At 48.8% G+C, this 21,139-nt stretch overlaps 1 protein-coding gene across 2 annotated transcripts; it reads right to left on the bottom strand.

The window, feature by feature from the left end:
* Positions 1-320: 320 nt before the first annotated feature.
* Positions 321-20,858, bottom strand: LOC128306845 (cholesterol 7-desaturase nvd). Of its 2 annotated transcripts, none has more exons than XM_053044470.1 (5): positions 20,704-20,858; positions 2,467-2,801; positions 1,662-2,371; positions 1,292-1,583; positions 321-1,213 (listed from the first exon to the last, which is right to left on the bottom strand). In XM_053044470.1, exons 2-5 carry the CDS (start codon positions 2,683-2,685, stop codon positions 1,052-1,054), a joined length of 1,383 nt encoding a protein of 460 aa, XP_052900430.1. In that variant the 5' UTR covers positions 2,686-2,801; positions 20,704-20,858; the 3' UTR covers positions 321-1,051. The 2 variants fall into 2 exon arrangements, with proteins under 2 accessions (XP_052900430.1, XP_052900431.1); XM_053044471.1 differs by lacking the exon at positions 20,704-20,858 and adding an exon at positions 3,369-3,537.
* Between the last annotated feature and the right edge of the window lie 281 nt (positions 20,859-21,139).

Below are 21,139 nucleotides of genomic sequence, written 5' to 3'. Positions count from 1 at the left end.
TGCTGAAGAAAAGGAATGTTTAAATGCTGTTTTTAAAATGTATTTCTTTTCAAGAAGAATTAAGAGTTAATTAGAGCTAATTTACAACTATGAAACCACTCAGAAATGCACACAGGAGTTGCGACTTAACTGTAATCTCTTCGTCTTTTTTCATTTTGGATCTACTGAGGTCTAAACACTGAAGATCTGAGCATACATTGTATTGCAGCTAACATTGTAAACATTGTATTTATGTAATTCCAAGCACCGGTTTTTCGAGTATGTTCGAAAAGCGTTACGTGCGTCACGCTATACTCGCCGGTATCAATTCTCTTAGTGGATAATAAGGAACCGCAGTTGCGTCACTTTAGTTCACGGTCACGGTATCGCAACAATGCGCTATTAATGAAAATGTGATCAATCGCTATTTAATGGATCGCCCAAAAAGGGCCTGTGAATCCTGCCTTAACTTCCGGTATTCCCGCCAGCGCCAATCACGTGAAACATCTGCCGATTGATAGGCGACGCAAGGAGAGCAAGTCGACGTAGAAAACAAACGGTGAATATAGATTGTTGGCCGAAAAGAGATAAGCACCCTACTCCTCCACCACACAAATGAACTTCGATACGAGCGTTACGTTAAAATACAAAACTGATTATCTTTATTCTGTTCATAATCCTATCTCTAACATGGTAACTTGTCACCTAGAAGGTTTCCTCTCCCCCGTACGAATAGGCACGCCTGCCCGTTCGCTTGTTTGATTATTATTGCCATTTTTTGCGGGCGGAGAGTTTGTTGTGTTGTGTTCTCTCTCCTCAATTTATAAGCTAGTAGTAATGCAGATTCAACCTAATGTCGATTCGGAAAGCACTAAGTACAACAAGATCACTGTTACGGTCTGTTCATTGCGTAATGCTCCGCAACCGATGCTCTAGTATTGTGGGATGTCTACGGACGCCTAAACAATCGCTCCTGACGGGCGCATTATGTAAACAAACCTATTTATATAGCTATATATATATATATTTGGGGTATTTGAAGGCAGTGGCTTTGCCACCGCACTATGATGCATCACCAGTCGAGCTTTTCCTTGGCCATCGTGAAGCTGACACTGTTTTCGGAATAGAACTGGCTGTACCACTTCCGGTAGCTCTTGATCAACCGATCCTCCTTGATCAGTAGTGGATTGTCGATGAACTGCTTATGGTTCCAGACCATCATGTCACGTTCGAACTGGAAGTTTGGAGCGTATTAGACGCTAGCCTAGCGAATAGACTAACAATACTTCTATCCATCAATCAACCTACTCACCATGATGCTCTCCGCCAGGATGGCAAACTTCTGGAAGATGGCATTCCATATGTTGCGCGGTGCGTAAAACCGATGGATAACCTTCTGCACGAGCGGTTCGATCGGTGTCACCGTTTGCAGCACTACGAACGGTCCCATGCTGGTGTTCATCAGCAGCTGCACATAGCCGGGCCCGATCTGATACGCGCGGACATCGATTCTACCCACCTCAAACTTGTTGAAGATTCGAAACGAATGTACCAGATCCATCTTGGCGACGTGTGCCGGTTCCCCCTCATCAGGTGCCTGCCAGCTGTGTTTGTGGGCCAACAAATGAAAACTTTACGTTAGTTTTGGAGTGTTGATTACCCAAACCTGACCCAAACCTTACCTTGCCAGCCAAGAGTGCATCCCGAAGTCGGCCCAGGCAGGTCGCGAATAGCGGATATCGCTCCCGGACATCATGTTTGGTCCGTGCACGGCAGAGAGATGGGCTACGTCGGCCCCGTTTTCGGGCACATCCTGAATGTGGCAGTTGACCAGGAACTCGTTCTTACCATAGTACACCCACCGTCCATCCTCGATTTCCTGCAGCACGTTGAACGTCCACGGTTCGACTTCGGCGTCAACGTGGTGCCAGACGAAGATGAAACCGTTCACCTCGAGTGAGCGCCATTTGCGTAGTCGTGCCACCTTTGGTACCGTGCCGGACTTGCTGTACGGGATGTTGGTACACTGACCGTCCCGGCCACTGAACGTCCAGTGATGGAACGGACATTCGATGCAGTCACCTCGCACAATACCGCCGACACCGAGGTTGGCGCCCAGATGCGGACAGTACGCATCCAGCACGTTCACCTCGCCGGTATCCGTCCGGAAGACGACCAAATTCTGACCGAGACAGTCGACGCTTTTCGCCTCACCGGTGGCCAAGTCTTCCGACTCCAGCACCGAGAACCATCCGTTCGGGTACGGTGGCGGTAGCCGATCGCCGATCTTGCGCAACCGCCGTGCCCTGTTGACCGTGTCGACCCGTTTCCGGTCACTCTTCCCAATGCGGGCCGCATCCAGGATGTGATTGTAGCCAATATCGGTGAGATCCTGTCCGGAGTCCCCCCCAGAGAGTGCGAGACACACAGAAAGAGAGATGATCGGTGTGGTGTGGTTGATGTGTTGCATTCTGGTGGTTATCTTACCCGCTTCCAGACCATCGCCTGATAGTAGAACAGGTAGAATCCGTACGTGAGAGCGAGCCCTAGTGTTCCGTACCACAGCAGGCCGGTGGTCCACGGCCACTGGACGAGCGTGTCGCAGGCGTCGTGCAGCAGTTCCTCGAGCGTCCCATTGCCGGAGCGCACCATCCAGCTTGTCAGCGTCTTCAATCGGTACTCCATCATCGAACCGAGCTTCTCCATCGCGCCGAACCGACTGATCGCCGTCAGCGACGTGTGGACCGTAGCTGTACTAGAGCAGAACCAACCAACCAGCCCCGTCCCGTACACGTCCCGTACCCGTCCCGTACTCGGCGCCTCTGTCCGGGAGAAACAGAAAACAGAAGTGTAGCAGAGCAACAGAAACCATCAAACGAATCGTATCAATCACGGCAATCCGAGGCGGGGAGGCGCAAGAATTAAAGCGCACTGAGCGAACAGGACCTAAGAACGGTGGCACAGTGGCAACAAAGCGGGAAGGGTACTGTTGGTACATCACTCTTGCGCTCTTGGTTTCTCCTGCTTGTTTTGTTTCACAGGTCCAACAGAAGAATAAAATACACACACACAAACAGACACACACATCCACACAAACACATCCACACAGCATCAGCAGAGGTTTCGGACAGCTCTCCGCTGTGCTTTGGCGACCTAATCCTGCCGGTCTGCTGACTTAATGTGCTCTCGATAACGCCTCGTGCCATCTCGCGCACAGGATCCCCGCGTACACGGAGGACAGTACACGGCCTGATTTGAATAGTGGAATAGATTGTACCGAACTTGCACCGAGAGCCGAAATCTCAACCCAACACAGCTTCAGGTCCCTTGTTTGGCAATGAACGATCGAGACGTTCGACGAACCAAGAGCATCGCTTGGAACCGCTTACCGAGCAGCTGAAAGCACGCGTTGACGCGGGGTCTGTGTTGCGTCCCGTCTGGGGCACGTTTTGGGTAACTTCTGGCTCCTGCGAGTGACCTGCCCGCCCGGCTAAAAACCCGCACGATGACTAGCTGGTGGTAGCGTGTTTCTTGCACATCCCTTATTCGTCGCGTACTGAAACCGCGAGGCGTACAGATAGCGCGCTTAGATTACTCATCAGCAAGTCAGCGAGCTGATTGCGAAAAGAAAAAAAAGGGAAAAGGTAATGAATTAACCCATTCAGAAGTGTAGATAAAGTTTGGTCTAATCAACAAACTCTTGGAGGGGAATGTTGGAAGGGGAGAAGGTGAAGAAACTGTCCCAACGAGAGTTGTTACTCAGCCAACAATCCAAAAAGCCGTCAGAGCAATCCAATCCAGAGCTTAACGCCTACGTTCCGAATAGTTGTTTCGATCTAGAACTTTTCACCAGAGGTTCCCACTCCCAAAAAGCAAAGTAAGAACAACAACAAAAAAACCCTCCCAAAACAACTAAAAATACTGCCATCTCATGCAATCTCCAACGCAAAACGTCATTGGCGTGCGATAAACTGCCGATGAGGAACACCTGCACGCGGTTCATTTGACATGCCGTGTGTGTTGCTGCTATTCTTGTTGGTGATAGTCGTTGTCTAACCCTATAGGCCAGGTCTCCCTTCCCACATCTATCGAAGGCCACCTAAAGCCTGCGCGTCACTTATCGGAGTAACGATTTCGATAGGAAAACCTGTGAGGTACCTGCGGAACAAGGGGAGTACACACGAGCAGGCGATAAGCGTATCGCAACCTGCAACAGCCCCGGTGTCATCCACGGGAATTTCTCGGATTCTGGAACACGTCCGGATGTTGCATAATGCGCCCATGTTTGCCCGTGCGGAAATGCGCTCGGAGCTATGATTCCATCAACGTTAGCAGATAGGGGGAATTGCAGAATTGAGCAGAAGGTCTGATAAGGCGAAAGCTCAGTAAACCTATATTTCCCGCGCGCAAACTGGTAACATATGTGTTTATGTCGTAGGTTTGTATGCTGATGGACGAGCAGATAACCTTTATTGGATTGGCAAATTCTTTTATTCTGGAGCTACTCAAACGTCTACCCAACGTACAGAACGCATCCCGTGAAAGCTTCCTGTGTACTGGAGAACGTTTCTATGTCCGGGCGAAATAAGGACAAGTGTACTGAAATGCGCAGCGGTTCATTAAAAGCGAAAGCCCCAGTATAACGTACCGATGCCGATGCTGTGCGGATTGCCTAACTCGCAGGAGCAATGGCGATGGCGATGGTAAAGTGTTCGTACGCATCGCTACGAATGATTTCTCGTGTTGTTTTTCGCGATTTCTCGTTGCGCTATGCAATTTATTTGACCTTTCAATAAATTCAATCCCTCTGCTACTCACGTCTCTCCCTTTGCTTTCACTCTATCAATGTGCTGTGCGAATTCTATTCTTTAAGGAACAAGCACACGTGCAGTTGCGTGTGGAATACGATAACAGCAGATATTCACGATCCGCATACAATATGGTGGCGCACTCGAGTTGGACAACGCTGGCTAGTGTCGGTGCCGTTGATGATGATGCCGTTCAATTTAGGAAGGGACTCGGATTGGTTGTGCAATTTTGCCATGCAACGCAAAGGACGCCACGCAACAACGAACCCGTGGTGCGACAATTCTGACGAAGTCATCTCCCTAACCGCCACGCGCGCTCGTTCTGGACGTTCGTGTTGGAATCAAAGCGGAGAAAGACGTCCAGAACGCAATAACCTACTTCTGAACCAGTTAAGTTCAAGAGCCACCTGGACCCACTGGACCCCGACGCGCATGGCGAACGCTACACTGCAGCGGTACGGAACGCGCAACCGAAAGCATAATAAAAATCCACCATGCCCACATTTTGAATCGGTTGTTTTTTTTTTTTTTTTTTTTGCAAACTGGGACTGTTCTGCCGGCTATGTATCTGCCGGAACACAACAGAACGCGATGATGAAAGCAAAACTTCCCCATTTTTGGTTGTTGTTTTCAACCTCTTTTTAGTGTTGTTATGCCCTGTCAATTTCTCCGAGCACTTCCCCCCGGGTATGTGGTGGCCGAACGGTGCCCGAAACGGTAGGTTCCTGGTGCTGTGGTTTCCAGCAGTAATCGGGAGAACGCGAATTCCAGTTAGGAAAGTGCTCAGACCACTTTTGCGTTGAGACGTTAGGTCGTTGCGGCAAAGAACGCAATGGACAGAAACGGAGAAAGGAAATTCTTCAGGTGTGGATCATTCGGTTTTTTTGCCCCCTCTTCTGACGCAACCGATGTAGATAGTGTACCCTCATCTGATGGGTATGAGTTCTGGCTCCTTCTTCATACCTTCAACAAACCGCTAGTGATTAATATGTGTTTGCCGCTTGTTCTGCGCTATCTCACCACTCCCATCGCTTACCAAATTTAACCAGAATTGCCAAACTGGCGAAAAACTCCCCATTAGTGGCGCATCCGGGATCTTGCAGGACGGACCGGCCGGTAGACTTTGCTGGGCTCGTTGGTGGAGAAGAGACTCTTACGGTACTTTGCTCAGCCAAGTTCTACCAGATGCGGTCTTCTCATCCGTTCCGCCTCGTTCCGCCATGTTGGCAATATAGTTTTATACAATTCGCAACGGGAAAAAACAGCAAGTTGTACACACACACACACACCAACAATAACATGGACCAGCGAAAGCTCTCACCAGCACGCTAGAAAAAAAAACCTAACCTCCCAAGACCTACGCAAGATGGCGCAACAGTGATCCACCATCATGCATTATCGAGAATTTGCTACTAAACCCGTGTTGCGTTATGCGTGTGTAATGCTCGCTTCCAAAACGAAAGTGGAACCGCGTGCACGCGTTTGTGCCACTGTGGACACTACGCATACTACGCACCGCAACGTGCGAACCACGCGCGGTGTCAAGTTCAATGTTAGTGCAACACACACAAGCGCGCGCGCGCGCCGAACCACGCGTGTTTCGGTGCTGTTGCCTTTCCACTCCACATCACCACGTAGACTTTCTTCCGGCTCAGGGTCAGAAGTATTTGACGCGCGATGTGGCGTATAAAGCACCAAACTCCCCTATGTGGTAGGGGTTAAGGCAGAAGAAAAAAAAACAGAGCATTAGCGGTCATCCAATATTGGCGCCATATTTGCTTATTTTTACCAGGTGCAGGAGGTGCTTTATTTTGCAGCGTAATAGGAGGAAATGCACATGTCATACACGTGACGGTAAAACGGTTTTGTTCTATTGGCCCCCTTCCCTTGCCGTAAGATATGCTTTGCGCCGTTGATCTGATCGCATCAAATCAAGGTAGAGCAAATAAGATGATCAAACCACAAACCCACTGTTGTAACACAGCAACGAGATACGGTGGGAATCTGGGAATTTGTTTACATCCCCGTGCCGTGCCGTGAAAATAAAAGCGAGAAAGGGTGCGCGGTGATAAAGATAAAGATGGCGGTGGTAAGCGTGTGAAGCCAACGGGCACAGGGTCAATGGTCCAGGTAACGGTTACGGAATCTTTCAAATTCCTTCCACCCCAAAATTTCCCAACCAGCAATCACGTGACTGAGGTCGCCATCTCAGCGAGTAAACAACCTCAGTAGAGTGTGTGTGTGTGTGAGCCTTTTTATGTTTTTATTTTGTTTTTTTTTTCTGTTGTTGTTTGTGGAATGGAATACATTGTGCTGGTATAATAAACGCTGTGCAACGGCAATTTGTGTTGTTGCTGTTGATGTTGTTGACGTGTGCTACAGGCGGGTTCCTCTCTTGCTGTTATCTGTCACTAGTATCGAACTACACTTTTCAGTTTGTTTTGATCTTGCTCTTTCTGCATTTTTGTTTCTCTTTCCTCCACACACTCTCTTTCTCTCTCGTTTTCAACCTCTCTTCTATCCCTTTCACCATCCTACTCAGTAGTAGTTCTTCTTTCCCAGCTAACAAAAAAACAGTGTCACTCTCTTTCTAAACGTTTACGTCGCAGGTGAACTCGTTTACGTCGCAGGTTGTAGGTGATGACCGCCAACAGGTAATTTCTTTTCTCCGGTTCGAGGTCGGGCAGGCCCCGTGACCAGGGGGGAGCTCCAGGGTTGCGCTTTCTCGGTTCCATCTGATGCAATCGGTGCCCAGCCCGGCTGTCATGTTTTTGTTTTTGCCTGCGCACACACCATCTCCGTCTCTCTCTCTCTCGCACGTACATTGCCAAAAATTGCCAGCTAGTCCTTCATCCTTCAGTTCATCTGAAGTCTTTCCGAACTGTCAAAAAGTAGCTGTATAACTCTCGTTTAGTATCTGGATCGCTTTTTTGTTTTTGATGTGTTGCTTTTTGGAGGCGGCCCGTTTATCAGGCGTGCCCGTAAGATATTCATGTCCAGCGGACTACAGTTACGTTGACGATTTGCAGCAAACTTCGCGAAACCTAACGGTTCATCGGTGCAGCCCGTTTGCCTCTGAGCGCACTGTTGGGTGTCCGGTTGACTTCTCGGCCTGCCGGGAGGGGGTGTGTGTTTGATTTTCGGTGCTTCGCGCGCATACCGTAATGGGGCGTACAGGCCAAAACCACCAAACTGCGCATTCGCATTCACCGATCCGGCACAAGCACGAGATCTACGTTAGGGTTGGGCAAGTTCGCAGGTCCCCTGCCCTCAAATCCTTCTAGCCCCACAACAACAACGGTCTCCTCCGCGGGGTTCAGCCTCAAACGGTTCGCTGGAGATCCTGTCGTTGAGATTTGAGCAGATTGACGGCTCGACGGCTTTCGGGCACGGAATTTCGCGTAACGGTTTCCACGTATTTGCCATACCAGGCGGTGCGGTAGGCGCCACTGCAAAAAACCGTCCCCGTAGCACCGGGTGTTGACGTTCTCCCGAAACGGTTGTTGTCTTTACCGCAGCGCGTATTTTCCCGGTTCACGTTCCAGTTTGTGCGCTGCGCAGTGCTGGATAACCCCTGCGGGGCATCGTACACTAGTGACCGCCTTGATGGTTGGCCATTTGCGATACGGCAAAATAGCAACCCCCAAACGGCCATACAATACAAACAGCATAGAGTTGAAAGAAGAGAGAGAAAAAAACAACACACAGTCGTAGTGTATCTATCTATCTGTCTATATAAATATAGAAACCAAAACCAAAACAACAGCGTGAACTAGACCACATCGCGTATTTTTGCGCAGCTCACAGTCCGGCCTTAATTGGGCGAGGTATTGGTTTTCCTTCCAGGTGCTTCGCATCCCGTACCGCATTACGGGTGATACCCTGCTGCCGGTGCTGCGGTTTGCTGCCATCGGCGTCAGGAAAAATGTTCACTTTCACCAAACCGTTGGCTGTATCGCGTCCCACCACATCTCCCAAGAAGGTGTACTGGTGATGAAAAGTCAGCGGCAAGATGGCTGCGGGTTTCTAATGTTGTGAAATCGTGTGCATCGAAGCAATGACGGGATTATGCAGTTGGAATGAGCATTAGAACAAGTTCGCCTGCTTACTACTAGTCAGGTTTGCCGGTGTATTGGGTCTACTGTATATTCTTCACAGGGCTTTCAAGAAGTATAATCTCGTAGTGTACTAGCGCTTGAGTATACAGCACGAACCGAATGACAGGTGACAGTTGACAGTTGACGTTTGACAATAGCATTAGTAAGTTCGGTTTCGAACACACTGTCCCGCGTATTGTAAGGCACCGTTAAGCCTGCTGATTCAAGCGTTCTTCTACGATCCTGCCCAGCCCTGTCAACGTGAAGGGCATCATGAGCTGTTACGTAAATCTAGAAAGTGCCCCAATTTCAAACCATTCATGTTGAGGGGGGGATAGAGCTACCGATGCCTCTCACATACAGCCTCTTCAACATTCCTCTCTTCTCGTCCTTCCTCTCGATCACGTACAGTATATCTCTATCTATATATCATATACAGACGCGCACAGACACATCTACAGCACCCTCCTTCCATGCTTCAACCGCAGCACTACTACTTCCCTGATGTTCATTTGCTTTTCGTTGGTTACCACCATATCATCACGCCACTCGGAAGACCGGCATTGGCGCGCGTTTCGGTTTGCTTGACTTTTTTCTGTTTTTTTCTGCTGTTTAACATTTTGTTTTTGTTTTGTTTGAAGGGAAATCCGAAACATTGGACCAAAACAAAATAGACTGAATTCTTGGGGTCGTGCTGCGCCACGTGGGCCACGCACAGTCAAAACAAACCCATATCCGTCTGCTTCTGGGGTGCGTTAAGCTCAGGAACCTCAGGAGGAGAGCCCTCCCAAACACTCTCTCCCAGCCCGACTCACCGAGCCCGAATTCGAGAATTGAGCCCTTTTCTATCCGTTTGGTCATCATCGTCAAGGTGGAAAAATAGGGCCACCACCGCAGGGCTGGAGTGCTAAGATCTGAGATGTTCAACGTTTGGACAGGCCAGCAAACGTGTTGTGTTTTGACTTGCCGTGCCTTCGCACGTGCCTGCCTTTTCTGCGCAACTTTTCAAAACCAAAACAACAACGGCAACAAACAAACAAAAAAAAAACATACACACACTCAGCCTAATTTGCCCACTCGCCCCCGGTACCGGATGATGAAGCGGTTGCGGTGTAGACGCGAAAGGAGAAAAAAATACCGGTAAGCCCCGTGATTTACGGTTATAGTCCATTGCCCCCCAGGGGGTGGGTTGTGCTGGGCTACAAAGCTCCGGAAAGGTGACCAGGGCAAAACGGTAAAGAGACGACCCTCGGACGCAATTGAAAGCTCTTCAAGAACTTCCATTCTTTTTGTGTCGTTCTTTGGACCTCAATCGTTCTCTCTTACATTCTTTGCCTCTCTCTTGCTATCTCTCTCTCTCACTCTTTTTCTCGTTCTATCTTTTCTGTATGGCGAATTCTTCCAGGAGAGTACTGGGAGGTACGTCGTGTCAGGCACTGAATATTCAGAACATGGCATACTCTTATTTAACCAACCTTACATATCACCAGGTTGCAACCGATATTGGACCACACTGGTCCAAAAAGCTTTATAAACGTTGCAGGCGCACCATCTTGTTACTGACTTCCCCAAGAGGACGTCTATCGTTTGCTCTCGATCTGTGACCCCGCCGGGGAGGATCGCGCCAGCAAACAACTTTCATTCGAAGCCGGGCAACTAACTGTCATCTGCGCCCTGCATTTGTATCAACTCCCCTCTTCTTGTTGCTCGCTAATCATATATTATATCAGTATCATTAGCTTAAGCAATCGGTGTTTGCCAATTTGTCATTTTGTTTCCTCCCAAACCCGTGCTCCAAGTGGTTTTTGTTTTTGTTCAAACTAACTGCTTCAACTCCAGTGCACTCGACCGGTCAAGGTTTTCTAATGTACCGTCACTGCTTTCCCGGCTGCTTGTGGCGCGAGAGTCCTTTCTTTTCACTTTTGGCAGTGCGCCGTTGTTTGTTTGTTTGTTTTGAAACTCCCTCGAAAAAAGGCGCCATTTTGTGGCCCGCGGGTCTACTACACCGCTCTGCAAAAGCTTATCATGTGCGTGACTCGCCCAACCTAAGAAGCTGGAATGGATTCAACAGTTTCACTGTTTCGCTTTTATATAACTATTGCGATTTGACCTGGATGCCCCGGTAAAGGATTTGTGGGCAAGGGGAAGGTAAGGTTGCCCGAGTCGATGCTGCATTTCTGGTCCATAACCGAACGCGAAACGCAGTTTCCTTACTTCATTCCAGGAAATCTTGAAGATTTGACGTGTAAATCCGGGTTTTTTTGCCACCAGAGCTTGTAGGTGTCATGTGTGACAGTTTGGCAGTGTTTCGAAGTTTGTGCAGGGTGAGATATGTGAACGAGTTTTGTGACAGTCCCAATTCTCTCCACACGTCAGAACGCTGTCCCCAAACAGTCTCGGCTAGTTCTTCTTCGATCGACCAGCTCAGCGTTGCATTCTTGTTGTGCTACTCATTTCACACCGTTCCACGCCTGGGTCGAATGTGAAGGAGGACTTAGGAACGCCTTATCGGGAGCTCGCAAACTCCTTCCCTCACCTCACAGCTGTTCCGGTGGTGCGGGATTCGAACAAAAGCTGACGTCGGTCACGTACGACCAACCGTTTGTATTCTACGTCCTCTTGCTCTACCACACATTCACCGTCCCGCGCCGGAGTCGCTAGCCATCCATCATTCCGCTCCATCAAACGCCAACGCATGGGTTGGGATCTCCAACTCACTTGCCGTTGTCGCGCACGGCATAAGATGATTCGGGCGTTTTTGATTTCGCAACCAAACGGGCACGGACGTCTGGAGTGTTCTAAGCCTATCCGGCCTATCCGGGCATCTTGCTGAACCAGTTCACGAGATCTGGACGCTCCAGTATCTGCGATACATTGGAACCTGTGGGCGGAAGGGGACACTGATCCAGCCTGGACAGGCTAAGGGTTTGAAAAAATCTTCCCCAAACCATTGCCAATTATTCGTCGAAACATTGAGGTATCTGGCAGGTACAGAACCTCCCAGAGATCTGCGCGTTCCTGAGTTCACGTCCAACACTGAAGGTCTACAACCTTTTCCCATGTTTCGACGAGATATTGCAGGGGCAAGAGAGTTTGTGGTGGAGGAGATCGGAAACCCGAAAAACTGGAGAACGAATTCTATGCCCCGCCATCAACCCCTTGAGGAATCGCTTAACGGGATTGGAATGAGCGAGAATTCGCAACACGAGGATCCGGTCGGTGGGGCCCAAAATTAAGGTACTATAAAGTGAAAGATGTTATGTGGTCTGATTGGGCTTGTTTTATTTGTTCGCCTTTCTTTCTTTTTCGTATTGAGCCTCCGCCCTCCTCCCCCCCCCCTCCTCACCCCTCTCCCAGTCTCCCCAAACAAACCGATTTAACTGGACGGACCAGGAAGCTCACCACTGCCAATTCCCCAGCGCGCACCGGACGGCAAATTTATTGGGCTCAATTCGCTGTGACCGCGAACAGGACCACAGGACGAATCGACTAACTGGCTGGCAATGAGCAATTTAGAGCATTTCGCGTGACCCTATTAACAGTCACGCCGTCCGATCCTGTGTGCCGTCTCCCACGTGGACGTTGTTGGCAAAAAAAAATTCGACGCCTGCACGAAACGGCACACGGTCACCAGATGCAAACCGATGGTCAAACTTATTGACCGCCATTTCTTACGCAACGGGCCGAATATGGGCGGTCGGTGCATGGTTTCAACCAAACAACACAGACGCAACTGGAAGCATGTGTGTGCGTGTGCAGGGGTAGCGCAGTTGTGAGCTGTTGCTGAAATTAAGGCCATCAATTTTCAATATCAAAAAACCAATTCCAGTGCGCGCTGTGCGGCGCAAAATGTAATGTTTTGCATCAAGTCAGCGGGTTGAGGCAAAATGAACGGGAACGGTCGCTTCCGGCACCCCAGGCACCTCAAGAATCGGCCATGGTCTGCATCGGGATGACAAAATGGTGCAATTCCAGCATCTCCCGTCTCCCGCCATTTCTGTATCCTTCGTGCCCGCACCTTCCACCATTAAGATGCAGTTTAAAAGCATCACCTTTTATCACCTTCCGAAGCACTGGAAACCTTTCCGCTTTTTTTAGCTGTTTGCGATTCCCTCGCGTTATGTAAGGCAATGCCGGTTTTGTTCACCGCTCAAAGAAAAAAAAAACAAATAAACAAACCACTTATTCCCGAACTTATTCTCGCTTTCTTTTGCACCGAACAGGGTGAAATAAAATGTACTTAAGTGTATTAAACGGGAAATAAAGCAAATTACAGGGTTTCGCAAGCGCACCAAACGGTGCGATTGGCACCAGTTTTGCACGGTAATAGGATCAGGATAGCAAGCGATAGGGAGGGTAATGATGGGTGGGAAAGCGAAGAAAAGAACGGTACCACATTTTAGGCATTTTTGTTTTATTTATTTCAAGATTATTGCTACATTGGGCAGGGTTTCGCTGGCGAGGGCAGGGGTTGGCGCGCACGGCGGGAATTGGATCATTGCATTCCAGAAAACCACTTTCACGAAGTGCGAAAAAGAAAGAAGGGAAGGCAAGTAAAAATCGTTTTTCCCTTCGTTTTACCGCACGCGAATCATTGTCGTGCGGGTGTGCGTGTTTGTGTGTGATTGTATGGAGCAGGAGCAGGGAACGGGAATGCCGATGCCCATCCTAAGTAGGTCCTGAGGTGTGGAATGAAGTTGAGTGAATGGGTAGGAGAAAGCATCGCCACAGGGAAGCGAGAAAGATCGAGAAAGAGAAGCCTGCGCGCGAGCGAGAGAGAAAGAGAATGAGTGATAGAGATAAAAGAGAGATAGAGATAGAAAAAGAAATAAAAAAGCATACGAAACACGAACGTAAAAAGAGTGTGGTGAAAGATGAAAGCGAACGCGGAGGTGCAGGGAAGTGAAACCAAGTGTAGCGACGAAGGGGCTATGGCGAACAAGGTTCAAAAACAAAACTAACGAAGTAATAATAACATAGAAAAATGATAGTAATAAACAGCGTTTACAAATGTAATAGTCTAATGTACTAAAAAGTATAAATAAGTATGAAATAAAAAAAAGGGAAAATCAAACAACATAAACGTGAAAGTATAATAAAACATAACAATTGGGATAATAGAGCGAAACAAAAAAATTAACAAGGTTTAAAAATTATAAAAAAGAAGTAAAGACAAAGAGAGAGGGATATAATTTAAAAGAGAAATAGAGAGAGAGAGAGAGAGAGTAAAGGAAGGAGAGAGAGCATGAAAGAGAGAAAGATTCAAAGCATAGCACGCATTACAAATAGTTCTGACCGGCAGAATAGGGCGCACGGAATGAAAGCAAGAGAGTAGAGCAGAGAAAGTGAAGTGCGCGCAGCGCGGTGGAAATGCCATTGCCAGAACAGCGCGAAGAAAGCGAACGAAGCAGATCATGTGTGCAGAATGTTTTAAAGATTCATCAACAGCAACATGATACGCGCTTTGACCAGTGGTCGGCACATGGTTTAGCACATGGTGAGGGATTGAACATTATTGATTAAACTAAATTTGAACGATTGCACACTCTCAGCTCACTGTTCGGGTAACAGAGCTACTGGAGATATTGGTTTTTAATTATTGAGACGAGAACATTTTCTATCTCAATGGAGTTTGTCTATCATAAAATTACCATAACCATGGCAAGGGAATTCTCTCACCTAACTCCCTGTTAGTTACGATCCATTTATTACTTTTGTGTTCTTTGGGTTTAGGATTTTATTATGAACTTGAAAAACAATTATAATACAACAGATTAAAACGCTCTTATCCGTCCGGTCGGTCAACGCTCTCCGATCTCCATCCTGATTTGTGCCACGTTCTTACTACTACAATAGTGTGTACCTGTCATCGAGAGTGATAGCGTTACAACACAGGGTGGTTACCATCAAATACTAAACCAGTGTACAGTTGGAATGTGTTCAATTGAACAACAATTTTGAGTGATTCTCCAGTAAATTTTTCTTGAACGGCATAACAACCTCAAGAAGACTAGGATTGCCAGTTCTGGCTTTCTTTGACTTACTTTGTTGCAATATCTTATATAATAATGATTTCATTGATAGCAACTTATTCGAAGCTAGATAGTCAGTGCTGTGTACGGGGGATTCCACTAATTGGAATTTTAGATTGAAGTGACGAATTAGAGGTTTAAAGAAATTTCTTTAATTTTAAAACTCTCGAGATATGAAAATATGTTTTAAATCATGTAAAGAATACACATGTCTTTGCCGGTATGTCTTCAATGCATGCTAGGCTTTATGTCTTTTTAAAATATGTAAGCAAAAGGCTTGCAATGCACACCTTTCATTTACCTTCTCTTTAATGCGATGGAAGCTTGTTATTTTTTACGACTTGATATACAAGACTTGAGGCTTTGGTTTACTACTTTCATGCCTAGCATAACATATACGGTACCACCTGTCATCCTCCATCAATTGCATCCTTCTCATTGCTCCAGGAATTGTTACGTAATGCCAGAGTGATATAAAATGGCTCTGAAATAACGTTACTCTCTTAAAGTCGTAATCCTTGGTCGGCGCACAGAGTAATAAAAGTTTTATGCACATTCCACGGTCACGCTTGCCATCCCCTGCGCTGGAAGAACAGCGCAAATAAAAGGACCGTATATTCTCATTTACGAACGAAAGCAGCAGCGTACTGAACGTTGAAAAAAAGAAAACGGCAAACAGTTCCCTGTACACTTTTACCGTGTGCCAATCCCAACCATCGGACCGCTGTGCCCGAGAGGCTGTCCATCCTTCGTGGAGGGTGTTGAACATCCAAACGGATCGGAACCGTTTTACCGTTAGCCGTGGCTCGTAAATTGCGCCGAACGTGTATGACGGAATGTTCACTGATTTATAAGAACATTCTCGAAGGGAAAGGTGATCGTCGATCGGTGTCGTAGTAACAATATAAGTAAAAACAAGAAATAACAACACCGAGATAACCGTGCGAAACATGGCAACAGAGACGAGCCCTGATGCCCGGCACCAGGTACTGTGTTTCAGTACGTTCTGCCTACCGGGAGAACAAGCGGTCATCAGTTGACTCTCAACTCGCCATGGCGAATTCTTGCCCACGTATGTATTACAGAAGACACACAGGTCGTAAAACTGGCATACTGAAGCGTACGCCCTTACGGTGCTAAAAGATCAACTGAAAGAATTGGTCTGAAACAGGGCGGTGGCGTGGAGAGGAGCTAGCAGAATGGGGGTTCACTTTCTCGATCTCGATGTGAAAGTGGTCAGTGGATTAGCCAAGCTGAGCGTTCGCCAAAAATCCGAAACAGAACACCGAAGAATAACACCCATCAACAGTTACCCACTGGAGGCGTTCTTGGGGCATTCATGTCGCCCAACTGCTGGCAGGTCTTTGCTACCGCCTTTGCAAACCCATACGCTTACGTCAGACTGTTAGACTGCTTCACGCTACGGAAGATAATGAGATAATGTTCTGCTTTGGGTTTTATTGGCTCTTAATTGGCTCGCAAAGCCTGTTCGGAACGGTCCGCGGACCATCTGTCATTTATGACAGATTTCATTACGCCGACCTGGTCTCCGGCTGTCCTGGCCTAGAACTTTACACCAAGCACACCCGAAGCCGTAGGGGGATTTCGAACGTTTCTGACAACGGTGGTAATTGGTTTCGTCTTCTACGGCATCTTCGTTTTCCTGTCCCGGAACACACAACCGTCCTGTACCCGACAAGATGTCTCACCGGTCCGAACTCCTGCTGACTTCGCTAACGCTCAGAGCACGTTCAACCGCCTGCAAGGACTGGTGCTGACCGGGACACTAGCAATCGTTACCTTCCCTCCCTGTCGCAAAAACCCCCTCCTCACTCCACCCACCCCACTGACAGTGCTCACCGGTTTGACAGTCATTGTCAAGGGTACGCGGACCGGTCGGCGATCGTCCACGGCTAGTTATATAACAAATCCGCGCACCGAAATTGATTGATCGGTTTTCGCAGGAAAACACTCGATGAATTAGAATAAATTTTGCGTTAAAAACCGGTTTTCCAAAGCAAAAAAAAAAACGCCCACCACTCCGCCCCTTCCCGAGCCCTGCCGCATGCTGCTCTTCCCGCGTACTACTGGACACCCCCGTGATGTTAATCTGCGGGCTTGCAGTCTGTCAAACGATCCTTGCTCGGGGTTTCGTCAGCTGTCGGGGTGTGCTGGCGCAGACAGTACGACGAGTCTGCGGGCAAACATCATGAGCCTGACTGCCTGACGCACCACGCACGCACGCGCGTCCGGAACCCGCACTGGAAGGTCACGGTATCGTATGCTTCGGTCAGGGTGGGCGAACACGCGGACGAATGGTTGTGGAGGTGTGTCTTGTAGAGCGTTCCTTTTTGGGGGTTTTCGCCGTTCGGCCTTTTTGGCACTGTGGTGCTGTGACCGGTTTGCCGGACCGGCTGATGGTTTCGCCCAAGTAATGACACCGGGTGACTGCGTCATATCCAATGTACGTCCCAAACTCCGGGACGGCTATCTGCGGACACAACACAACGCACACAACGTTGTCCAAGATAATTCCATCACTTTTGGGAACATTTCAATATTCGTCCAAAAGCGCAACTGGCAACGCGAGGTATAGTGCAAACAAGCTCAACAGCGGCTACGGCCACTTCCTGAGGAGTGAATGCTGAGTCGCAAGGTTTCTGCAGGAGGTGGTGCCGAGACAAAGCCAGCGCTTCCAACACACACTATTATCGATCGTCTAATCGGTTTCCAGTGAGGCAGGTTGACTTCTTCTTCCTTGCGCGGTTTCTTCCGCAACTGCGATTATTGAAGGTTAGCTAAGATGCGTGTAGCTACACCACGTCTACTCCGGAGGATACAGTGTGGGTATGGCAACAAGGGCATACCAGCCACAAGGCAGGTTTCTAGCTCTTCCAACCCCGAATCTCGGCACACAGGTTGAACCAGTTCAATATATATGGACGAAGATCTCCAGCATCATACCGTCTGATTAGCACAGCAAGAAGACGCAAGGAAATGGCGAAATAGCCAAAAACTAAAACGGAAAAACAAAATGAAACGACAACGAACCCACACTACATCACCGAAACTGGATGCGAACAGCTGCTCGGACAATAGGTAGGCGAAACGTTAGCGTGTGTCTTGTCACAAGAACGCAGGTAGACTGATATGTCGATGACACGATCTATTCAGCCGTGTGCTGATACTGGTGATTGTCTGGTGATAAGGACAATTACTCTCTACAGCAGCAGATATTCGCATTCGGGTCATGAACCTGTTTTCGATACAAAAACCCCTGACAGGTGGCCTACAAGCACACTGTAAACGTACCACGCCATGTTGCGCTAGAACGTCACGGCCTTAGTATTACGTATCCAGTAAATCCAGCACCCATCACGCTACGGTTGGGTGTGCACCGTTGGTCCCGATCGCTTTAACTGGCCACAATCAACGAAAGAGAAACTTCTAATGAACTACACTGCGAACGGGTCAAGTCATCTGCAGGGGCTCAGATTTGGGCGCTGACCGTGCACGTATTTCGTGCTTATCATAATGCATTCCGGGGTGTTAATTTTTCATCTGAAATGGTTTAACCTTCCTGTTCGGGGTGCCGGATAGGAAAAAAAAAATCCCTGCACCAGTACGGGTGCGTTGGTGCGTTAATGTTACGATGGCACTTACTCCCCGAAGATCGCCGACACGCAACGTTGCTTACCTTCTAATCTCAGCCCCACGTTTTCGTGATCCGAATCCGAGCCGCTGCTTGCGCATAAGGTTTGGGGTTCATATTGATTGCTCGGTTTTTTTTGGGTATCGCATCTCTCTGCTCTTGGTGTTTTTAATGTGGCGCAAAGAGCCGGGTAAGGAGATGGCAGTAGAATCTATAATGTAGATCATCATCGGCCGCATCTTAGTACGTCACGCATCGCAGCGAGGGCGAGCCTTTTAGCTGGCCAGCGGCGTTGCGAGGTGTGTTTGCCACCGAACGTAACCGGAGCAGGAAGCAAGACACACGATACGCTGACGTCAAAAGTGCTGGCACCGACTCCCGGAAGACATGGTCATTTTCTTTCGCCCTCTTCTTCGGCTTGCCTACGTTAGGCTGTGCGAGCGTTTTTTTTTCTTTCAAACTTCGCCTGTTGCTATGGAGGAGTAGTATAAGCACGATTGGAGCCGGTGATCCTGTGGGTTTTGCGCGTTCCGGGAACGACCATGCGAACGTTCGGGTCCGATTGCGCAATGCCGTGCTGCGGCACACTTGCAACCCGATCCGTATCATGTGCCCAGCGACGGTCCAAAGTGCTGTCCGAGGTGGAAAATGTGTGTGTGTTTTTTTTGCACAACCCACCGTCCATCCGGGCATCTTCCGGTAAGGGTGTCCTCGCGAGCTGGCTAATCCGCTGACGCATCACGGAACCACTGTACGCCCGGGCGGCACCCGTAAGCTAACACCTTTTCGTGCGTCAGCAGAGGGACCTCTCGCGTCGAAGGACGCCACCACCTGGTTACGCAGCTCTTTAGACTCGATAGCAAAACCCCGGGTGCACGGGGTTGGACCGGGTGATCCACCGCACCGTGATGGTAGTGTAATACTCTGTTCGCGGAAGTACATCACATAGTTGGCCCCTAAAAATGATCCCCTCCAAACGATCGCCGCTCACCACCTTTCCCCCCGCTTCGGTTGTACAAGTTTACTAGGGGGACTCCCTCCGCAAAGCAGTGGGTGTCCTACATATGGAGTCGCCACAATACCTACCACGCGTCTGGTACGGGCGAGCACTCTCGAGCCCGTTCGGTGCCAATCGCAATTGATTGACCATTGCGGAAAGGTCATGATCAAGGGAAATTGAAATCTAGACACCCGCACCACCACCGTAGCCCACCATAGTACATCCCCCCTTTTCATTGAGCTACCCTTGCCCGCTGTTGAGCGCTCTTCCGATTGCGGTTGTTACGAATGCGTGCGTTCCACTTAAATCTGACTGGGTTGGCGGGTTGGTTTATTTTGCAAAAATTCAGGGCCATCTATCGCACCGTCTCTCTCTGTTTACCGCCCCAAACGGCACAGATCTCACGGTCCCTTTCCAGTATCTCGCACTCTTCCCTCTCTCTCTCTCTCTCTCTCTCTCTCTCTCTCTCTCTCTCTCTCTCTCTCTCTCTTTCTAGATATCTCTCTCCCTGTCTTTCTCGGGCGCTCATCGCACCTTCATCAACACGCGTTTACAGTAGCTCCGGAAAAGGGAATAATTTTGGATGGTTGTGCGGGCTCTAACGAGGCACAGTGGGTGGATGTAGTTGGTGAATGAGATTAAACCCCGAAAAGAAAAAGTTCTTGGCTATAGTAAAATGGCGTGGTGTTCTACCGCACGGGAAGGTGTGTATTACGTGCGTCAGCCGAAAGCACCTTTGCTTGCGCTAGCAATCAATCCCAATCATCCCCATAATGCGTGGGTCCCTTGGTGTTCCGATAGGGGAGAGTTGGACGCAAAGGGAGGACCCTCAACAACCCTCAAAAAGTAGTCAGTCAATCAGCTAAAGTTGCTGAGCAGTGGCTTGCAAATGGGGAAAAATGTGCATACACAAGCATTGGCGACTTGTTGAGTTACACACCCCACCCTCTGAGGTACTCTGTTCGCAGGGTTTCGCAGGTGTTCGGTTACGGAGATATTTGCTAACGCACTATTTTACCACACCTAGGAACGGAACGAGGGGCGTCCAAAATCAACGTCATTCACTAGTCGACTACCCTACCACTAGACCCAGTGCGTCCCGACAGATGGCGCTGTAATTCGACGCTGTACTCACCTGCTTCTAGTTGTGTTATCGGTTGTGTTTTTGGGTATTTGCTTGCTATTTTTGATCGATCCTCACCCGGGGCTTACCGGGCCGCGTAGAAACACGCTGATAGGCGATAATCCTGCGTCGAAATAAGGCCGTCGACGAAAGCAAGAAAATTTGACACTTTTTTCTCCCCCTGGCGCTTTCTCAGGTGCGCCCGTTCTGCACACTGGACCCAAGGTGTCGGATTCGGACGGTCGAAGGAAAAAAAAATTCACACACACACACACACACACTCACACCCTGCAGAAAACCAGAAAAGAATGATTACACCTTGCCATAGACGCTTGCGCTCGGCAGGACCAACGGCGCGGCACTGATCCGGCACCTTCCACGAGACGATCCTCCGCATGGGTCCGCGGTGTGTGTGCGTTTCCGAAAATCGTACCCCGTAAGCTAGCCG

The sequence above is a fragment of the Anopheles moucheti genome, chromosome X (genome assembly GCF_943734755.1).
Source record: "Anopheles moucheti chromosome X, idAnoMoucSN_F20_07, whole genome shotgun sequence".
In the NCBI taxonomy this organism is placed as follows: Eukaryota; Metazoa; Arthropoda; class Insecta; order Diptera; family Culicidae; genus Anopheles; species Anopheles moucheti.
This window is presented reverse-complemented; position numbering and strand designations above follow the sequence as displayed.